The sequence below is a fragment of the Quercus lobata genome, chromosome 10, assembly GCF_001633185.2.
Source record: "Quercus lobata isolate SW786 chromosome 10, ValleyOak3.0 Primary Assembly, whole genome shotgun sequence".
Classification (NCBI taxonomy): Eukaryota; Viridiplantae; Streptophyta; class Magnoliopsida; order Fagales; family Fagaceae; genus Quercus; species Quercus lobata.
This window is the reverse complement of record NC_044913.1, coordinates 48,371,239-48,393,215: the sequence shown is the minus strand read 5'-3', so window position 1 is coordinate 48,393,215 and position 21,977 is coordinate 48,371,239. Positions and strand designations below refer to the sequence as shown.

The following is a 21,977-nucleotide window of genomic DNA, read 5'->3' as shown; positions in this document are numbered from 1 at the left end:
TGATAATCAATCATCAGTTTGTCCAAGAACTGGATGTCAACATTAGAATTCTGGCCATCATTCCCTTGTGCAAAGGAGAATCTAGTGATATTTCCAGTTCAATATCTTAGGGGAGTAAAAAGATATTGCTACATCATTTCAATTATCCCTGGAACTTATGTCCATCTTCATTGCAAGTTGTGTGTGTGCTCTAGTTCCTATTTTTCATTTGTTGCACTCTTTTGCAACCTTTATTAAAATATCTTTCCCTTCCTTTTTCTGTGTGTCTTTGTTAAGTTCTTTCAATGGTATGATCATGTTCTATGGAAAGAAATGCTCTGTTTATGGATATGTTATAGTTCATAATTTGTTCACTTGTGCTTTTTTTGCATCCTTTCTCAAATATCTTGTCCATCATCTTCCTTTAAGTCTCAGTTCTATTTTTTCAAATCATTTCTACAAAAAGAAAGTATTGTTTCAACATATTGGTTACAAGCTTGAAGGGCCAAGTGCAATATGACTAAATTATGTGAGGTCAAGAATGCAGGTATCTAGCTCTGCCTGGTTAGAAACTTAGAATAGATAATTATTATTCACAAAAGGAATTTCTTTTCTAAAGTTGAATGTTTCCTGGCTATTTATGTTAGATAGTTATTTACATTCATTTTCTTTCCTTTTTCTTTTCTCTATGATGTTTCAGTTTTTCATACCAATCAAAGTATTCTTCTGATAGATCTATCTACCTTGAATTTTATTGTTAAATTGTCTATGTAATGCTTATAAAATGCATAATCTAAAATAAATTGTCTACTGTGTAGGAAAACCAATATTAATGTATTGTATGGGAGGCCTTGCTGAATACTGTGTTATGCCAGCACATGCCATGTCTATTTTGCCCAACTCATTGCCATACACAGAGTCTACAATTCTAGGATGTGCAGTTTTTAATGGTTTTGGTGCTATGGCCCACAAAGCTGAGGTGCGCCTTAGGGACTCTGTTGCTGTGATTGGAATTGGAGGTGTTGGTTCAAGGTGAACAACTGAAGTTGTATACTTTACTTTATTTTTTTTGGGTTGATAATTGTATCTTTAATTGCTTATCAGTACCTTAAATAACGTTTGACTGGTCAGTTCAAAATTTAGTAACCATATACTTTTTTTTCCCTTTCAATTTAAAATTGTGAAGTGACTAAATTAATTAAACAAAGTTCTATATACTAAGGTTTAGAAAGTATAACAAATGTTTCCACTATATAAAAACCTCATAATATATGGTAGTGACAGATGGTAGGCATAGCCTGGTAATAGTATATTCTATAAGAGTCTAGAATAGGAACACCTCACCAATGGTATCTCGGTAGAAACATTCAGTTCTCTCTCTTTCTAACACTAGCGTAAAAAAAGTAGTCCGTACAAAGACTCAATCCAATCACATTTGTACCATACCTTGTATAACACATGATGATGCAAAAAATCAACAGTTGAGCTCATTGTCGTAGCGGATGGATGATGCTGTGAATGGGGTCGTCTCTGTAGGTGAGAATCCTGCAAAATGAACTAGGGGGAAGAGTAACACGCCGATATGGTGTTAGCCAAACCGCCTCCGATGCTTAAGTCAGTAAGGGAGAAAGATTCTAGAGAGAAAACGAGTATAGAGTGATTTCGTAGAGTGTTGGTGTGTAACTGAGCATACCTTGGGTTTCTATTATCTTCTCTTTTATAGTTGTATGCCTCATTAATGGGCAATGATGTGTTGCATTTATGTTCAACAACTAGTGCGTTATAGAATCTTTGTCTGGAGGCCACAGCTCATTTTGTGACCGTTGGTCCGTCAATTACATTTTGTCATCAATGATCGTAATAAATGCATAATGTCTTCTCTAGGTGAATGACAACCATAAATTTCTGGTTCATCAATACAAAAGGATAAGAAATTTACACACTTAAGCCCCATAACATCCCACGTTAGTCCATCTAAAGACCCTAGAAAGATTGATCTTGCCAACGTCTCTATACTTCGGGTCTGTTTGGAAACAGCTTATTTAGCTGAAACTGAAAACTTTTTGCTGAAAATATTGTAGATAAAGGTAAAAGCTAATTGAAATAGTATAGTATAGCATAGTATAGCATAGTAATATAGTACAGTAGTATAGCACAGTAGTATAGTGTAATTACACAGAGAATTTTAGTGTAATTATTACCACTACAAGGGAGGTAAAGAATTGGAGAAGGGAAAATGTAGTATCTTAAAGTGATATTAACTTGGAACAGAAAAAAACAATTAACGCAAAGCATGATGAAAGCTCCAACAACATGAGCCCATCATACAAACGGTGTCGTTTCATCACACCTGACCCTTCAAAGTCTTCAACTTCAAGTCTGTCCCTTTTCAAGTCTCAGCTTCAAAAGAAAAAAACAACTCCCGAGCCAAAAACCCCACACCACCATGAAAAGTGAAAGATCAAATTCAAAACCCACAGTCACAACCCAAGTACGCCGCCTTTCTCCTATCAAAAAAAAAAAAAGTACGCCGCTGTTCTAAAATTTATATATAATTAAATAATAATAATTAATTAAAACTAACGCTAGTGACCGTTGGAACTTTTAGAATAAAAGCTTGTACTTCATTCCTTACTTTTCCTTTTTCATCATAATTCGCTTTTATTTCTTCTTTCTTTTTCTTGTTCTTCTTCTTCTGTTCTCTAAGCCGTAATTCAGTACAATTGCTCTTGCTCTTCCTCTTCCTCTGCAATTGAACCCTACCCCTTACCCATTTATTCTTTCTTTTCTTCAAAGAATTCATTCGTTTTTACCCATGGCCATGGAGGAGAAGGAGATCATGGGGTTGCCACCAGGTTTCATCTTTCGCCCTCATCAAAGGGACTTGCTCGAATACTACCTTCTCAAGAAGGTCACCGGTAAATCCTTGCCTTCAAATAATCCTATGAAGGACATTGATGTGTACGGTGACCCCAAGGTATGGACCAAACTCTTTCAGAGTTCTGGAATGCAAACCCTCTATTTTTACACTAAGCTTACTAAGAAGAAAGAGAAAGGGAAAAGGGTTGTAAGAGCAATAGAGTTTGGCACATGGAGGGCTCAAAGATGTCAAGGCGTATGATTACAGTGATGAGGATGATGAAGAGGTGCGTGATGGGTTCAATAAAAAAGAACAGAGACATATTGGTTCTAAGAGAACCTTTTCCTTTGTCGCAAAGAAAGGATTTTTCCCCAATGCTAGATGGACCATGCACGAGTATAAACTCAATGGAATCTACGGAAACACAACCAATAATGTAAGTTTTTTTTTTTAATTTTTTTTAAATTTTTATGTTTTGTTTTTAATTGATTGTCTCTACTGTACTATTCTGTTTCTTGATTTTCTTTTTCCTTTTTTTTAATTGCTACAAGAAAATTTTTATTTTTGTCTTTCGACGCATTCTGTTTCTATTTTTTTTCCTTTTTTTTTGGTCTTTGAACATGCTCTTTTTTTTTTCTTTTTTTTTTGGTCTTTGAACATGCTCTGTTTCTTGATTTGTTATTAATATAAGTACTTTTTAAAAAAGATTAAATTGGAGTATATAGGATAGTTTAGTTAATTCTTAGGAAAAAATCAATATCCTGTGTCATGTTATCCATCAATCTACCTCTAAATGACATTTTTTTTCCCTTCAATTTCAGGATGATTATGTCCTCTGCCAGATTAATAAATTTAAAAAACAAAGAGGATTTGCAAGAGACAATTCACACCAAGTAGAGGACATTGCTACATTTGAGAATCTGGAGCTTCCATTATTGATTTCAGAAGAGACAGGCACTCCTCAGATAAAGACTACTGTTGAGAAACCACATTTGGATTTCAGTGATATTGATTGAGCTGAAGTTATAAGCATGGATAGTGCATCAATTGATGTGTCACCGTTGAATATGGAGCAAGATGAAGATCTTGAAACTTGGTGTAATTCGTTATTTGCATAGGAGTTTACTTTGATTTTAAGCTTGGTACAAATGGTTAAGATGTTATTCTTATAGTTTCTAATACTGTTTAGATAAGTAAAACAACCAACTCGGCTGAGGTAGATCGTAGTCTAAAAGAAATGTGGCAAACCTGACTTTGTTTTTAGAGCTGCTATATATATTGACTAGAGTTTCATCTTCATTCTCTTTTTGTATATCCTTTTTATGTTTGGTATTTTTCTTCTCTATTTGCTTTCTTATTTTACAGCTTCTACATGAGTATTAAATTAAACAGTTTAATGTATTTGATATTTGAGTTTGTACACAAACTTGAAGAAGAAAGAAATTAGAGAGTCGAAGAAAGTCAAAGAAATTAGTGAAAACGTTGGGCTTAATGGTCCTATTTTATTGCAAAAACAAAAATTATCTTTATTTTTTATATTTAAATTTTATTTTGAGAATTTAATTTATAAGTGAATAAAGTAATTTGAAAATCAATAGGAGAGTGACCCATTTTTTAGGCAATATTTTAGTGGAAATTAGAGTTGTATTTTTACCAGATTGTCATTTAGTTTTGTCTCTACATACACACAGAAGTGTAGGAGTATTTTTAAACCAAAAAAATGAAGAATCCTTATGAAACTTTAACTGGGAACTCCTAATAGCTATTTGTTCATCCTCAGACCTATCAACGTCCTCGGACAAAGCTCAAGGCCCAACATATGATCTTGGGCCTTTATCCCTACAACAATAATAATAGTAATAATAATAATAGACAAACGTCACGTGCGGGGTAGTGGAGACGATGTTTTTGTGATTGGCTAGCCTAGCCAATTAAAATAGTTGGTGTTTTTATACTTTTCTTTGGTTATAATTTTTGTTTTTGTTTCTTCCTCATTGTTTTGATTGTTATAGTGTAAGGGAGTATTTTTATTATGCTGGGTTTTATATCACTACAACAAAAAATGTCTATTACATCAAGCGTTAATACAACAAAATATTTATATAGTAGTTTTAGACAAAATATCGCATCTACAAGTTAAAATGGTTGCAATAGTAACTTAAAAGTGTTAAATTATTGCATCAATAATAATAAGTTGCAATAACTTATAATTTTCAGCTGCAACAGAAACTTTAATATATTAGGAAAAATTGTTGCAATAACTTAAAATGAAAGAATCGTTGCAATAAATTGATACCAATTGTTTTTGCAATCTATTGCAACGAAAATTTCGAATTAATAGCTATTGCATCGAAGTTACCATTGTAATAATTTGATATTATTTCTTTTACAATCTATTGCAATGACAAACACGTAACTGCAATGAATATATCGTTGCAATAACTTTGTATCAATTATTTCATAGTCAATCGTAGTGACAAATGAATTAATTATCTATTACAATGAAGATATCATTGCAGTAATTTAATCCGACTTATTTTGTTTTATTACAACAAGTTTCGTGAAGTAATAGCCTATACTTACAAGATATTCGAAATAGTAAATTGTTTTTTGCAACAATATATATATATATATATATATATATATCATTGCATCAAAGTTATTATTAAAATATTTGGAGTTTATTGCAACAAAAATTTTTATTGCATAAACCTATTACCTCAAATTTTATTGCAACATCTTGTATCAACTATTGCAATGACTCTAATGTTATTGTAATAGTTTTTTTCATTGCAATAAACATTTTTTCTTGTAGTTATGATATTGGGGAAAAAAATCAGGTTTGGATATACCCAAAAAATGTTGGAAAGAAGAAAAGAAAAGGATATTTTATTTTATTTTTTGTGCTTCAATATATATATATATATATATAATTTTATTTTAGTCTTTTTAGAGAATTTATTTTAATTATATAAAATTTTTAAAACTATTTAATGGACCTAGCATAATTAAATTGACATATACTAATTTAATTGATCCACCTAGCACATGTAATAAACTAATGTAGCACTTAACGAATATCATAGGCTTAGACAGAATGGGCACCAATAAAAAATTTAACTATTTGACAACATTAGGGTAGCATATCAAAATGTTTAAGTTTTAAATCAAAATTACTTCAAATTTTAAGGATCTAAATTACAATTTAGTCCTTTTATTATTTGATAAAATATGAAAAAGAAGATCATTTTCTATTTGGCTTTTGGCAAGCAAATTCTATTTAACAAAATTTTTCCCCCTTTGGAAACAATTGAGAAAATACGAAATAGTGAAAAACTTAGTTAGAAAGTGACAATTATATATATTGCCGAATTCATAAATAAAATAATTTTTTATTTTTAAATTTAGAAATAAATAATGAAATTAAGAATCACGTTGCCAATTTCTTAAAAATGTTACATCTTTAATTATTTTAAAAAAAATTAGTGATGCAAATGTTATTTCTAAAATGTTCAATTAGCAAATTCATTGGCAATCTCTCTCTTTCTCTCTCTCAAAAGTACAGAACGTTTTATACAAACTTTCAAGCATGTTCTTATGTTAATGAGGATAGTGTAGAGATGAACTGAAATTTTCTTACAGTTCCTTTCTCTGTGACTAATTTAAATTCATAGGTCTTTTTGGCCACAGACAAAACAGATATATGCAAGTGCCATAGACACAACAGTTCTTATGAGACCAACCCACCATAATATAACCTGCAACAATAAATAGGAAAAATGGAAAATTGATATGCTATTATAGAAACATAACACTCAGACTTGCTACATGAAGTTGATTTTTAAAAGTCGAGCAAGGAAGTTCGTTTCTGATAAGTCCTTATTTTATTTGGTAAGTGAACAACAAATTTCTAATTTAGGTCTGTTAAAAATAAATTGGAAAATGAATTTATGTTAGTGAGCATTCACTGATAACAATTTTAGAGCATTAAAGCAATAGAAAAAATTAACAGATGCACTAAAAACATTGGTTTTGGAAATATTTTTAAAAACTTAATTTTTAAGGAAAAAAAGTAATTGAATTTTTTTTAATATTTATATTTCTCATTAAAATAGTAACCAAATTATCCTAAAATAGTCTTTTAACAAATGTCCTAAGGGCATTTGTTAGTAATATTATGTTGAAAGTAAATTGAAAGCAAAGTAGAACCAGCCAAGAAGGCGGTATTGCAGTTATAATCAAAGTAATTTAAAAGCAGTAGGAAGGCGGTAGAACCAGCCAAGCAGTATATATGAAAGTAATAAAAATTTAGAACCGTCCAAGATGGCGGTAGCAACAAGTAGTATAATAAACTGAAAACTGAAAATATTTGTTATTGAAAATAGCACAAAACACTTACAGCAGTAGTAGTAGTTACAAGATCTCAATAGTACAAGTTAACAGTTACAAAGCTTGTACTAGTCCTAGGTACAAGATTTGTAGGGAAATAATGGTAGGAAACAAGGAACTCTCTCTAGAGAAGGGCTTCTAAAAGGAAGAAGTTCTAAAGAAAGAATTCTGATTTAAACTTAAGGGACAGCTCCCCTTAAATAGACAAAAATTCGGAGTGAATAGTGCTATGAACAGTAACTTTGAACAGTAATTGGTGAACAATGCTTTTTCCACTTTTTGACTTAAAATCTTCAACTTGTCTGATTTTCCAAAGAGCATGAAAGACTAAAGCCAAAGGAATCTTCTGAACATTATGCATGGAGTAGCAATAGTAGACTAAAAACCAAAGACTTTGACTAGAAACCAAAGGACCAAAAGAATCTCTTTTCTGAAACCAAAGGACCAAAAGAATCTCTTTTCTAAACCAAAATATTACGCATGGAGCAGCAACAATAGACTTTGAAATGACTGAAAGTTGAAAGAACCTCTTTGAACACCATGGAGAAGTGGAGCAGTGGTGTAAAACAACAGTAGGAACTTTTACCAAGAAGTGAACATTGTAGCATTTTGGCCGTTGTGCAGGCCAGACAAATAGGGGAATCAATTTAGCATTATCAATAGCAGTAGTAACAATCTATCAGTGGTCAATAGGAACCAAATCACCATAGTAGTAACTTGTGGAGTCTGCACATCAATCAGTAGAAAGAGCATCAGATGGATAACCATCATAGGGGTCCCATGAAGGATCATCATCACATTCATGCTCATGGTAGATAGCATATTAATTACAAAATCCACAATATAGAAGTGGCTCAAACTCCGGAGTTTTTCCTAGGGTAAGAAGACTTCTCGGATTGCAATGATCTGCTATACGCAAATGAGCAATGGCATTAGCATAGGGTCTGGAACCAAAAACAAAATTCTATCTATGCTTCCTATGAAATGATAATCTTTCCATAGATTTTGAGTAACATCAAGAATTTGATTATTGAAATAATTTCTCCAACATTCTGCAAGAGCAAAAGGATCTTTGAAGGACAAATGAGAATTCCCTTCAAGCCATTGTCCTTGGTGAATGTGTCCATTAATAAGAATGAGATGCTTTGAAGGCTGGACATTCATCCAGTAATCTCTTTCCTATTTTGGCAGAGTACTCCAGCATCTAATGGAAACAAAAGGACTTTCAAATCCTCTAATAGCATTCTGAATAATTTGTGGAAGCTGGCTGGCTTGGTGATGGCTGGTTAATTTTAAGAATCTGATAAAGCCATATTCAAACATTTGGGAAAGCTAGTTAGGATCCCTATCATCATCATTATCTGAATCATTAGCAACATATGAACCATCATCGTAATTAATCAAGAGATCAGGAAATGGGTGTTTCTTTTCATACACCTTGAGAGTACTCCCAAAGTGTTCTTCCCAATCCATTTGAATAAATATGTTATCAGATTCATCTAATTCATCAGGATCAGGAATAGTAGCTGTAACAAGTTTCTTGAAATATTTGGACCATAGGTCAAAAGACCTAAACATAGCCTTGCTTTTCAGAATACGAGATTGTATATCTGTTGGCAAGTTGGCAATAGTACTTCTTAACAAAGATTGGGTCTTAAGACTCAATCTAGCATAATCAGTGCCCATTATAGTCTTTTTATCCATTGAATGGATTTCCTCTTTGCCAAAGAGTTGACTAATATAGGCTTCAAGGTGGCTTTTCAAGGCTTCATTTTCTGAAACAAGGTTATATTCTGAAACAAGATCATTTTCTAAAATAGGGTTATTTTTCGAAACAAGGTTAGCATAGTAGCTCATATAAGCCTCATTTTGTGCAGTAAGGTTAACAAGGTGGATTTCAAGTGCTCGGAGGGTACTTAGGAAGAGGTTGCGGTGGTTTCTAATAAAAGCAGCTTGAAGGTTATCAAGAATAAATTTGATAGAATCTGGTAGTTCTGAATAAGCTCCATTGTAAAATTGTAACATTTTAGACAAAACTTCTTGCAAAGCAACTATCATATCACCACTGGAATATGTCACCTCTACCGAGACAAATTCCTGAAGGGATGTTGATCCACTGGATTTTACTCCAGAAGATGCGCCTTCATGCATTACAAAAGGTTGTCCCGCTGGGAGCCTTTTGTCTTGAGAATAGCCCTGTGCTGGTGCTTTTCCCTTGTTCCTCCTCTCTACCGAGGAAGTCATAATAATCCACTTACCAGTGGTATAAGTATTAGTATTATTCCACTTATTAGTGGTACTTATCCACGTATCATGCTTAGATTCCTGCAAAGAAACATTTATAACGTTAGGACAATCAGTAATGGTTAACATTTTGGTGCTATGAAAATTACCTTTAGTAATATCTATGAAACATTGGCAAGGACCTATTAGTAGGTCTTGAATAAGCACATTGATAGGGAAGTCTTCAACATAAGACAGATTATCAATGTGATCATCAATGTGTGTTTTCTCATGCCAAAAAACATTAGGAGCATTAGAGCAAACATCATCAATCAGAATTTTTTGAAAATTATCAATTTTTTATTGCAATAATTTATCAGAAAGTTGTTTAGCAATTTTCTTGTATCTTACTTTTTGCTGAAGGAAGTTAAAATGTTTGGTTTTAACATGAATCAGATTTAAGGCATCAACATTAATTTCAAACTTTGAAGCAAATTTGAATTTTACTTTATGTCCAAAAGGATCAATAGTAATTTCATCATGTTCAACAAGAAAATGATATAAAGCATTTATAAATGGCAAACCAAGAATCACTTTATTAGTCATGTTTTTAACAAGGACAGAAGGAATCTTGAAACAGAGATTACCATGACAAACATGAGCATTATTCAATTCATATTTAATCTTCATTTGACTACCATTAGCAAAAACTAATCTTTCAGTTGATTTTTCAAAATATTTTGAAGGAATCAATCCTTTTTGGATACAGTTCATATCCACACCAGAATCAATCATAGCAATAATAGTGAAATGATAATCATGGGAAACAACAATTTTAACATTTGTAAACCATTTTGGAGGAAGCAATTTATTAACAAGATTGAGTTGGGAATTATCAACTACACCTTTATCAGAAAGAAGAGTCTGCTGACTGGATTCGTCTCCATCTTTGTGCTCATCTTGTTCGTTATCAGATTTATTAAGATTTTTATCAATTTTTAACATTATCAATTCTTGTTTGAGATTATTGTTATCACTTTTAATGTTTTTAAATTCATGTTTTAATTCATTTATCTCTTGTTTAACAACATTAATTTCATGTTGAAGATCATTAACAGTCAATTCTTTGGATTTCTTTTTATTAAATCTTTCCAAAGTTTCTTCAAAGCTTATAGTTGATTTTAGTGTTTTACCAGTTTCATCTTTTATCAAATTTTTCTTAAACTTATCCAAATACTCTATTTGTAATTCGGGTTTTTCAATTTGATTTATTAATTTGATTATCAAACTTTCATTTTCTTCACTTCTAGTGAAAACATTAACAGATTTAATAACATTACATCAGGAATCTCTACAACCAATTTTAACATTAGGTGAATCAGAGGAATCATCAGCAGATTGATATCAAGAATTAGATGAAGAAGAAAAATCATCTTCCAAAGAATCAGACGAATTGTTAGATTCAAGGATTCTGAATAATTCTTCTTGCTCTTTATCATCAATATTTAACATGTTAAACTTGTTTTTCAACTTACCAGGTTTTTGTTTATAGTCTTTACTATAATGTCCAGGTTTTCCACAGTTAAAGCATTTACCTTTACCTGATCTTTGTTTATCATATTTTTTAGAAACATTTTTCTTCTTAGCATAGAAATCATTATGTTTAACAAAGGTGGTTTTGTATTTTTTATATTTTTTATGGCTTTTATCATGTTTTTTACCTTTTTGTCTGGAAGGGGCAATAGGAGACAAACCATATTGTTCACAAAAATTACCCATTTCATATTTAGCTTTTCTTTTATTCTTTAATTGGTGTTTTAACAATTTTTCATCATTACACATATTAATACCAAGTTTTTAAATAGTGCTTAAAATATCACCATAAGTTAAATTATCATAATCAATGGAATTATTTTTACCAATTAACTCTTGTTTTACCTTATGAGCAAAGATATGAGGCAGACCATCAATAAACTTTTCTTTCCAATCAGGCTTGTAGCAATCTTTCCGAAGCATAACTCTAGAAATGAAAACATCTTGGTACCATCTGTAATCAGACATAGTAGGACATCTCAAATTATTCTGATAATCAGAAATTCGAGACGAAATATTTGATGGAGTACCAACAAAATGTTTAAGAATAGTATAGACCAAGGTATTGACACCATTAGGAATACCTCGTCCAATACTTTCATCAAAAATAGGTATACCTTCATTATTCTTTTTAACAGCATGTTTAATAGATTCTTTGGAATCTTCTGTGAGATATGAATCCCACCATCCACAAAGAGTACCAGAAAAACTAGTAACAAGGAGTTCAACAATTTCAGGGTGATCAAGATTATGATTGTTAGTATAAGCAATTCCAACCATAAACATATGACTCATTTTATTAATGATTTCTTCTTCAGACAAACCATCAATATTCCATTCATAAATTTTATCAGCAGAAATAGAAAATTGTGTTTAAAAAGGTCTTTCTTCAAACTGTATATCAGGAGGAGTAGGTTTTGAATACCAATTTTTTGTAAAAGACATGAGTTTGGAATTTCCAACAAATCTTTTGATTTCTGGTAAATCATTATCAAAAACCTTTTTTGTAGAAACAGAAGAAACAATATCATAATCTATATTTTCTCCAGAAACAATTTCTTTTTCATTTCTTGAAATATTACAAGCAGTACTTGTAGAAGTACCCTCAGTTTTAACTTTTAAATCAGAAAAAAAAATTTCAACAATGTCAAGAGTTTTTGCCTAAGAAGTTTTAAACTTCACTTTTTTATCTTGACTGGGTAAATCAATTAAAGGTTTCTCAGTTTTTGAAATAGGAGTTTTTTCAACAATTTTTTCTTCAATGCGGTCAAGCTGTTGACCAATAATATGCAAAGATTCATTAGTAAAATTGTTTTGTTCAATAAGACTAACAATGAGAATTTGATCATCAGCAATTTTGAAAGGGGAGGCCTTCACTTCCTTCTTTTGACAAGTTATCAAAACTATCTCAAGAGACGGATGGCTAGACCTAACAATGGTTTTATCTTCTTTAACAAAATTTGATTTCTTTATCACATTTAGATGTTGTTTTGAAACTTCATCTTTTGAAACATAATGGTTTTCAAGAAAATCAAAAAACAAAATATGTTTTTTCAATTGATTCATCTTTTCTAACCATTTTCTTTTAACATGGTCTTTTTCAGACTGAAAAAATTTACTTTGGAAATATTTTCTTTTATTTCTATTTTTAACAAGCATAAATTCATCGTATAGGGAAACCATATCAACTTCAAAACTTTCATCCAAAACATTTAAAACTCTTAATTGATTTTGGAAAACAGGATTTTCAATAGGAGGAAAATCAGAATCAGATGGAAAAATAGATTTAGTGTCATCTTCTTCTTCATTAGCAATTCTGCTATATGGAGAGGAAGTTTCAGGTTTAGTGGAATAGTAAACAAAGCTAATTTGAGATTTATCACTTGAAACACCTTTTAACTTTAAATCATTGGGTTTTTCAAAACTCTTTTGCAAAAAATCATTGAGATCTTGATCTCTTTTTGAAATACTTTCAGATCCAGCAAAGGAATGTCTTCCTTCGTTGATCCTCAAACGTTGATTGTTTTGAAAACTTATTTTAACAGTACCATCAAGATATTGTTGAATATGAGTGAGATCTAGCTCATCAAAAATAGGTTTAGCAAGAGGAGATTCTTGCTCCTACAACCATTCAGTGGGAAGCTTAACGTCTTGCCATTGAATCATTTTTGGAACTTGAACTTTAGCATCAGGGGTTGAACATTGAATTAACATGGTTTTACCAGAAGCTTCTCTATTAATCTTAGCACCAAGGTTCAATTGAGTACCCAAAATTTTGTAATAAATACGATAAATCAAAGCAAAAGGTTTACTACCTTCTTCCATGTGATAACCAGATGAAGCAATATTCAAAGTTAAAGCTTTAACAATATTAGGATCATCCAAAGCAAGAGTAAGGTCAGGATAACAACTAAAATATACAAGATCATCATACAAAGAAGCAGTAATCATACCAAGAATGCTATCTTTAAAGTTCTTAAATCTAGCATCTTGTAAACACATGAGAACAAAAGCATTAATACCCTTTCTGGTGAGTGGTTTAATAGCAACTTGAACCATTCCAATATGCAAATAACTAGATTTTTTAGCAGCAATAAATTCACTAATATTCCTTTTGGAAAACAAGCAACATTTTTCATGATTTTTTGAAATAGAGAATATTTGTTCAACAATTCTAACTTTATAAGCAGAATGAAAAGCACTCTCAACAAAACTAGTTTTATAAACAGTTTTAGTATCAACTTTAGGAATATTCCATTTCTGGAAATCAGGAAACAAGTCATTGTCTTCAACATTGTGATCTTCTTCATTTACAATATCAGGAGGACAACCAGTCCTAGAGCTGACAGAGGAGTTGGATCTCCACAACCTATCCATACTATCCTAGGTTTAACACTCAATTATCATGTTTTTCTTAACACCGTTGCATTTCGTAACACATACCCTAGTCAACTCTATACCTCTCATGCCCTACACGCCCTCTCTTGGCTCAAACGGGCTTTATTGTTCGGTTCTGGGAATTCACTTTCCGACATGGGTGGCGCCAATGATGATAAAAAGGGAACACAACAAAAGAGTATCAAAGTTTCGGGTAGGCACAGATAGAAAGTAAATAGTATTTAACAAAATCCTTAAATAATATTTAAGTAAATAGTTTTGAGATTCTCCCATATGTGTGTTAAGTTTTGACAGTTATAAGGGGGTTAAAGATAAGATTTTTAGAAAGTCCATGCATACAACTTCTATGTCATAATTTTTATCATAATTCTAACATGTGCAATTATAAGTGGTGAAGAAAAAATTGTAGGTCTATGTAAAAATAATGGTTTACCAATCATAATCACACATCATCAAGTTTTGACAAAAATTGTGACAAAAATTAATATTTTAGATTTAGGTGGATACTATACCTAAAAAAAAGGAGGCATACGGTAGAATGACCCATTGGTAACATGTAAAAATTCAATCCATTCATTTTAAAATAAATGCATGAGATTTTAAGAATTTTAGGGGTAATATTATACTGAGAAGTCTAGCAGCTCTTCCATTTTGGGGCTGCTTGTGATTTTACCACTTAAATTTTACCACTTATTTTATTATTTATTTTTCTAAAAAAAACGTTAATTAAAAAAAGTCCAGAAATTAAAAAGAAAAAATAATTCCCTCTACGGGAAATAACCAAATACTCGTTGCCTGTACAACTAAATAACCATGATGATATACCTAAAAGGCACTGTGGATAATTACACTGAAATTCACTCTCTTAGCAGCAACTTGCTACGAATCTCTGTTAGAATTTTATAAGGATACGGATTTTTCAACCATGATTTTCCTGGTAGTACGTTTGTAGGGTTATGGAGATTTCTGTGCATGACATCTCTCTCTCTCTCTCTCTCTCTCTCTCTCTCTCTCTCTTGCTTGTTCTTTCGCTTCTGGCTTAACTTCTCTGGTGGACTTTATATAGGAGGTTGGAAGATCTGTTGGATGCCTTTGCTGACAAAGTCTCAAAACCACGCCTATTTATGACAGATAAGATGCAAATTTCTCTGGGTAAGCTTTGTATAAGTTTTACTATCCTATTTTAATTGACGTTGCTTCTCATAACCCCAAATTCCTATAATGTGCCTCTGAGTTGACCTTTGCGACTGTTTCTCTTTATTGGCATCAATCATTCAAAAATCAGATTTTTGTACATAATCTCTACGTGCAGAAACTGCTTAGTGCTCCTTGTTTGTTTGTTTGTTTGTTTCTTCTTCTTCTTCTTCCTATTTTTTTCTTCTTTTTTATTTTTTATTTTTTAAAAGAAATAGTTGCTTGATAGATTGTAATAAGTCAATTACTGAATTGTATTTCTTGAGTAATTATTAGATTTTAGATCAATCGTAATTATCTCCCCCAAAAAAAAGCATTTTGGATATATTTCACAACTTTATTGTAGGACAACCGCTTATGATCATTTGATCTTAGAAAAAAATCTGAAGTTCAGCACCAGAGTAGCAAGATCTAAGCAGCTATGAAGTCTATTGAAAAAAGTAGAACGGTTTCGTAATGAATATATATCAAGCAAAACTCGTGTGTAACTTACCAATTAAAAAAAATAAATTTAACCACATTAACATATGATCATAGGGCTAATAGGAGATTGAAAAGATGGCAAATGCCTAAGACTATGGTTTCCATGTTTGGAATATTTTATGTATTCTTAGATGTCAATTATCAACTATATGCTGCCACCACGTACAATATTTCACGGTAGAGGAATGGGAATTTAAATCAAGATTGGGAACCTTATCGTTCCTCTGTGATATGGTAGATCATGCATATGGTTTAAAGCAATACTACCACTCGCCTCTACCTTGCTTCTTTTTTTCTTTTCTTTTTTTGGAAAATTTGTTTCAGTAAGTTTCATTTTGTACTCTAGGAGGACTAGGACTTCTATTTTAACTAGTAAACCTATACTATTTGAATTAAGCCATAGCCCATACATAATGACCCATAAACAAAATAAAACCTACTAATAAAAGAAAACTCATGGCCCATACCCAACATTGTTAGATTACTAAAATACCATTAACTCTAGAATAGTAAATGCAATATAAAAACCTAATTAACTACCATAGATGCTTATTCTTGGGCTTTTCCCTAACCTTAGGCTTCTAAAGAGGATAATCTTTCTCAAACCATGCTATGGTTGCACCATCAGGGCGCATTTGGCTAGTGCTTAGTCGACCAGGCTAGGGTACATTTGGCTAGTGCTTAGTTGATAGAAATTTACGGAAGAAAAAAGGTATTGAGCTTAAGGGAAACATAGGGGCTGAACTGGGACCTAATATAAAGGATTTAGGGTCTTGATGAGCAGTGGTTTCAGCAGATATTTTTAAGAATAATAGCTGACAACCTATCCAATGTTTTTTTAATAGGTGATAATTATTTGAGCATTGCTTCTATGATTTCACCTTCTCACTTAATTGATTCAAAATCTTCTTTGTTCCTTCATATTCTTGAGAAAAAGCCTCAAGTACTCCAATTCCACATGAGTCATCACTATCTTTGATGAGAAAATTTGTCAAGAAGTTGGTGAAAGAAAAATTTCAACAAAGAACTTGTAGTAATATTTCAGCTCTAATACCAAATTAATGTAAGGAAAATTGGAGACGTTGTCTAAATGTGCCTATGGTCAATAATGGTTTAAGATGATTTGTGGATTTAGGGTTTAGTACCTTTAAAAAGATGGGTTTCATAGCGAAGGGACATAATTTGATTTATGGTTGAAATGATGGAAAGAGAAACGGAAATTGAATTTCTCCACAACCTATGAACAATGTGCATGAACTATGTGGGTGAGCAATACTCGTGAACACGTTTACAAGAGAGAGAAGAAGAAAATGAATAATAAAAGAGAGAAAATAAGAGAGGAAGAAGAACAATAAGGCCAACATCCCTCAATACTCAAAACACTAGATATTTTATTAATTAATCAACTCCTCCTTGTTTGAGTACAACAACATATTGATATAAGCCCTATATCTTAACTTCTCCTAGACTCCTACTTTAACTAGAAAACCAAACCCTAATGGACACAAACCAAAGCTCACACATAAAATCCCAACTAAATAAGACTTAATAATAAAATAAAACCCAAGGCCCTCAACTATGGCCATTGGCCCGCACCCAACAATTGCAGAATTACTAAATACACTTGACCCTAGAATAACCAAATATATAAAATATAAAAACCCAATTAACTATAATGGACACTTACTCTTGAGTTTTGTCTTAACCTTAAGCTTCCAAAGAGGGCATTGTTTCTCTAACCACGCTTTAATTGCACCGGCACCACCATCTGTTACTTCACAGCAATGCTGACATCCTTTTATTTCTTTTCATTGATCTGATGTCCATATTTTCTGATGTTATTTTCCCTATTTGCAAATAAACCTCTTTATTTAAACTAGATGTCATGTTGACCTCATTGCCAATTTCAATCTCAATATTCTTAAAGGTTGAATGCTCAAACCCATCTATACTTCCTGAACCTGGAAAGAGGAGGTTGATTGAGGAGCCATTTGTTAAGGTTATTTCTTGTACCTTAGGATATTTATTGCAACTTGAGATATTTATTGTTTTCGTTAGAACTATGTATGGTTAAATGCTTAAATTCACAACTTCCTAATATCTTAAACTTTTAGAAGAATTGGTAATTTAACATGGTATCAGAGCAGGAGATCTTGAGTTTGATCCCTAACTCCACTCTACCTCTCATTTAAAATGTTAAAAATACTATATGTTAGACCCCACTACCATTTCCTAATAGTTTAAGTTTTTGGGAGAATCGGTAATTTAATAGCTTTATTTAAATGTTAAATTAATCAAAGATAAAAACGTATTCATTTTTTTGGCTTAAAAAATTATGTGTTATTTCATTTTGAAGTAACACTTACAGATTGAGATGCTTACGCCAAAAGACTATATCGGTCCACTTATGGAGCTGTCTCAAGACAGAAGGGGAGAGTTTAAAGAAATGAAATGTATTACTGAGAATAGAGCATCACTCACCTATGAGTTACCTCTAGTGGAGGTAATGTTTTGCATTATTGTATTCAAGTTGCCTTGATCAACTCCCTTGTAGATCTCTGTTTAGCTAATGTTTTCTTTTCTTATAGCATCCTGTTCTATTATTATTTTTGTTTTACAAAATTATTTAAAGAGTTAATAAAATATAAAAATGACTAACAATAGTATTTAAATTATATTATGCATCTTGTTGTATATCTTTAAGTGTATCTATGCATATGTCGTATGGAGTTACAAGCTAGTTCTAAGTAATGCAAAAGCCTCGGTGTGATAATGTTTATGGCTTTATTATTGAAACAATTGCTTAAATGCCATCCTCAAAGTGCAACATGAACCTCCCACCAAAAATGCCTTATACATTCTTTTTCCTTTTTTTGCAAACATGGATTGGAAATTTTTTATAGCAAATGAGCTCTAGCTAATGGCACTTAATTCTCTCACAATAATGGGAGTGCATTGTAACTTACAAAATTTGAATTTGTGCTTCAGAGTTTGGATTCTAACTTCTCCTGTAAACATTCCCAAAACATCTAGTTAACAAAAAAAGTCAATAATAAAACTTGACCCAAATTATTACTCGTGCAGTAGAAATTTTGCTTTAGCTTATTTTGAGAGACATTGAGACTTCCAAATCCACCTCTTAACATTGTGATGGATGTCTTCTCTCACTGGATAGGGATGCATGGAAGGCATCTTGAATTACTAACAGACTTTCTTATTACTTATTATATATATATATATATATATATATAAAATTATAAATTTATTGTACTTCTTCTGGCATTCACAAGCATTGTCACTGTAATTACAATGGCAATATTTAAAAGAATTTGTAACTAAATCCATGTACGGCAATTCCATCAATCAAAACAAATAAATACATAATAAACTAAAAAATCTACGTCAATTCAATGATTCATACAGGTCCCTATAATCTTAATAAATTGTTCTAACCATGAGATTTACAGCAGCACACTGCAATTTTGACACCTAGTTTTCCACAAAATAAGCATTAGCAGAGTTAGCATGGTCGTTTAGATAAAAAATTTCAGTAGAGGGGTGAAACATCTAATATAAAGTTATAAACAGGGGAAGTCGACTATGACATATCAAGTTATCAAGAAGAAATTATTATAGCTGCTCAAAAATCTTGAGACAAGACTCAATCCAATCACAGCAGTTATCGCTAAACACGTACTGGTATTTTTCAAGACTTGTCACGCTAATTTGGCATTTATGCATATATGTAAAGGACAACCTTGTTTTACAGTTAAGGAAATCAAATTATGAACACAGAACAGTCAAGAACTCCACCTTAAGGATACATATCCAGTCTTTTTATAATTAATTCCCCTTAGAAAAATTGTTGTAAGTCAAAGTGGCATGCCGCAATTTTGTCACACCCAAATGAAATTATAAAAGTCACCAAAATTTTTATTATTTAATGATAAAACAGATCTAACTTAGAAGTCCTGTCAACCAAAGACTAATAGTATGCCAATGTAAACTGTAATGTGTTAAGATTGGGGCAAAAATAAGCAAATAAGAGCTTCAACTGTTAAACATCTTAAAGATTAACAAGGGTCCAGAAGATTTGCGCTATTTCATCAAACACTTTTATAAGAATGAAAATACTAAGACATTTTATTAGTTGCTTTACCTCTTCTCTTTGCCCTTCTCATTCGGAAAGTAAACCAGCCAATGAAGCCAACTAGAAGCATTCCAATAACTGAACATTTGATGCTAGTGACAATCACCTTTGCTCATCTATTCCTCTTAGCATCAGCAATTGCCTCTGGACACCAAAGTTGACAGAGTGAATCGTTTTTCTAAAAATGATAACCACATTGTGAGTAGCATAGAAATTTCTTTAAGTTTTAACCCACTTGGGTCATCAGTGATCAAAAGCTAGCACTAACTGCTCCTTCTGTAGCTTTACACATACAAACTTCCAACTAAAAACCATGAACTCATTAATTCAGGCAAATATTAAGGAGCTCAGATTATAAGGTATGGTTATGCTAGTAAAGGTCCCTCATCCATTTAGTCTAAGGGACTTATAGCTCCCTATCCCACTCTTTACTTCATGAAAACGACAAGCCACTATACAATGAACTTTCAGGTGCCTAATTACAGCAGGCTAACTAAACTTATGCAATTAGATAATATTACACTTTATATTGTGAAGAAGAAATTTCTAATAGCCATGAAGTCCATGTTCAACCATCAAAATTATGATTATTATGTTATCCTAGAAGTTGCACTCTGGAGGCGGAGATGTGTGTGTATGTGAACAATTCAACTAGCAGAAGCTATCACAATAAAACATTAATGAACATTACTTACCTAGTTCTGCTTTTGCCATTCTTATATAGAGATCATCCCCACCTCCTTCAAAATCTCTCATATCAAGCAAATCACCAAACCACAACAAACAGTCCCCTCCATTTCCATGGATATCTATCTTACTAAAAGCCATACGTGAACAATTCCTCAAACAGACAGCCTCACATTCCCAAATGCTCAAATTCCTACTCGCTGCCAAATGTGAATAATCAGGCAACTTCATTCCTCCATACTTGACAAACCCATCTCCATTCCCACAATCCAATTCCCACTTTCTCACACACTCACTTGACCAATCAACCCTTGCCCAATTCTCTGGTGACATAGGCCTAAAACCCTTCAAACACTCGCATTTTGGACCATCATTGCAATTCCCACAATCCCCATAGCCATCAGAACCGTCCCTCTGAAGTGTCACCATTACCAACCACTCATTGCTATTCTTACTCCATGTTAGGTACTGAATAAAACCGTCTTGGGTCACCACAAACCTTGTCAATGGTGATTGGTCTACAACTTTGAATGAATAATAAACTCCTTCAAGGCTTGATATGAACATGGGAACGAACACAGGATTAGACCTTAACTCATTGCTGCCACTGAACCTGACTCCATCCCATGGGCCCCACCTATTCCTCTTCTGGGTCCCTTTCCTCAACACCAATTGAGGTGTCTCAGATTATAAGGTATGGTTATGCCAGTAAAGGTCCCTCATCCTTTAGTCTAAGGGACTTAGTGCATTACTAACAGGGAAAATCCAAACCCAAAAAACATATCATCCAGAATCTAGCTTCTGCAACCAACTATATTCATATTCAGACACATAAAATAACACTGTCCAAAATATGAATCACAAAATTACAGTATAATTTCACTGTCAATCAATCATTATACAAAGAACAAATGAATCACAACCAATAACTGCAATTAACACCAAAACTCTGACATCTGAATGATTCCATCAGACTACCTTAAATCACAACCACCCAAAACCCCAAAGTGGGCTTTAAACTTCGACAACCAAAATTCTTCATGGGGTTCAACAAAATCAGAGGGATTACTTCGTGATTTTTTCATATATAATAAAATAATAATTACGCCCGGCTTTCTAAAATTTATATATAATAAAATAATAATTACTAATTAATTAATTTGACCGTTGGAACTTCTTGAATAAAAGCTTCTGCTTTCATTCCTCATCTTTTTCATCATAATTCACTTTTTTTTTCTTCTTCTTCTTCTTTTCTCTGAGCCGCTATTCTCTGAGCCGCAATTGAACCCTACCCCTTACCCATTTATTCTTTCTCTTCTTCAAAGATTTCAATTTTAGCCATGGCCATGGAGGAGAAGGAGATCATGGGATTGCCACCGGGTTTCATATTTCGCCCTCATCAAAGGGACTTACTCGAATACTACCTCTTCAGGAAGGTCACCAGTAAACCCTTGCCTTCAAATAATCCTGTGAAGGACATTGATGTCTACGGTGACCCCAAGGTCTGGACCAAACTCTTTC

General features: G+C 32.4%; 1 protein-coding gene across 1 annotated transcript; it reads right to left on the bottom strand.

Annotated features, from left to right (window-relative positions):
• Positions 1-19,881: 19,881 nt before the first annotated feature.
• On the bottom strand, positions 19,882-20,885 carry LOC115964880 (G-type lectin S-receptor-like serine/threonine-protein kinase At4g27290). The gene is made up of 2 exons (XM_031084113.1): positions 20,465-20,885; positions 19,882-19,913 (listed from the first exon to the last, which is right to left on the bottom strand). The coding sequence occupies exons 1-2, from the start codon at positions 20,883-20,885 to the stop codon at positions 19,882-19,884; spliced, it is 453 nt and encodes a 150-aa protein (XP_030939973.1).
• Positions 20,886-21,977: the final 1,092 nt, after the last annotated feature.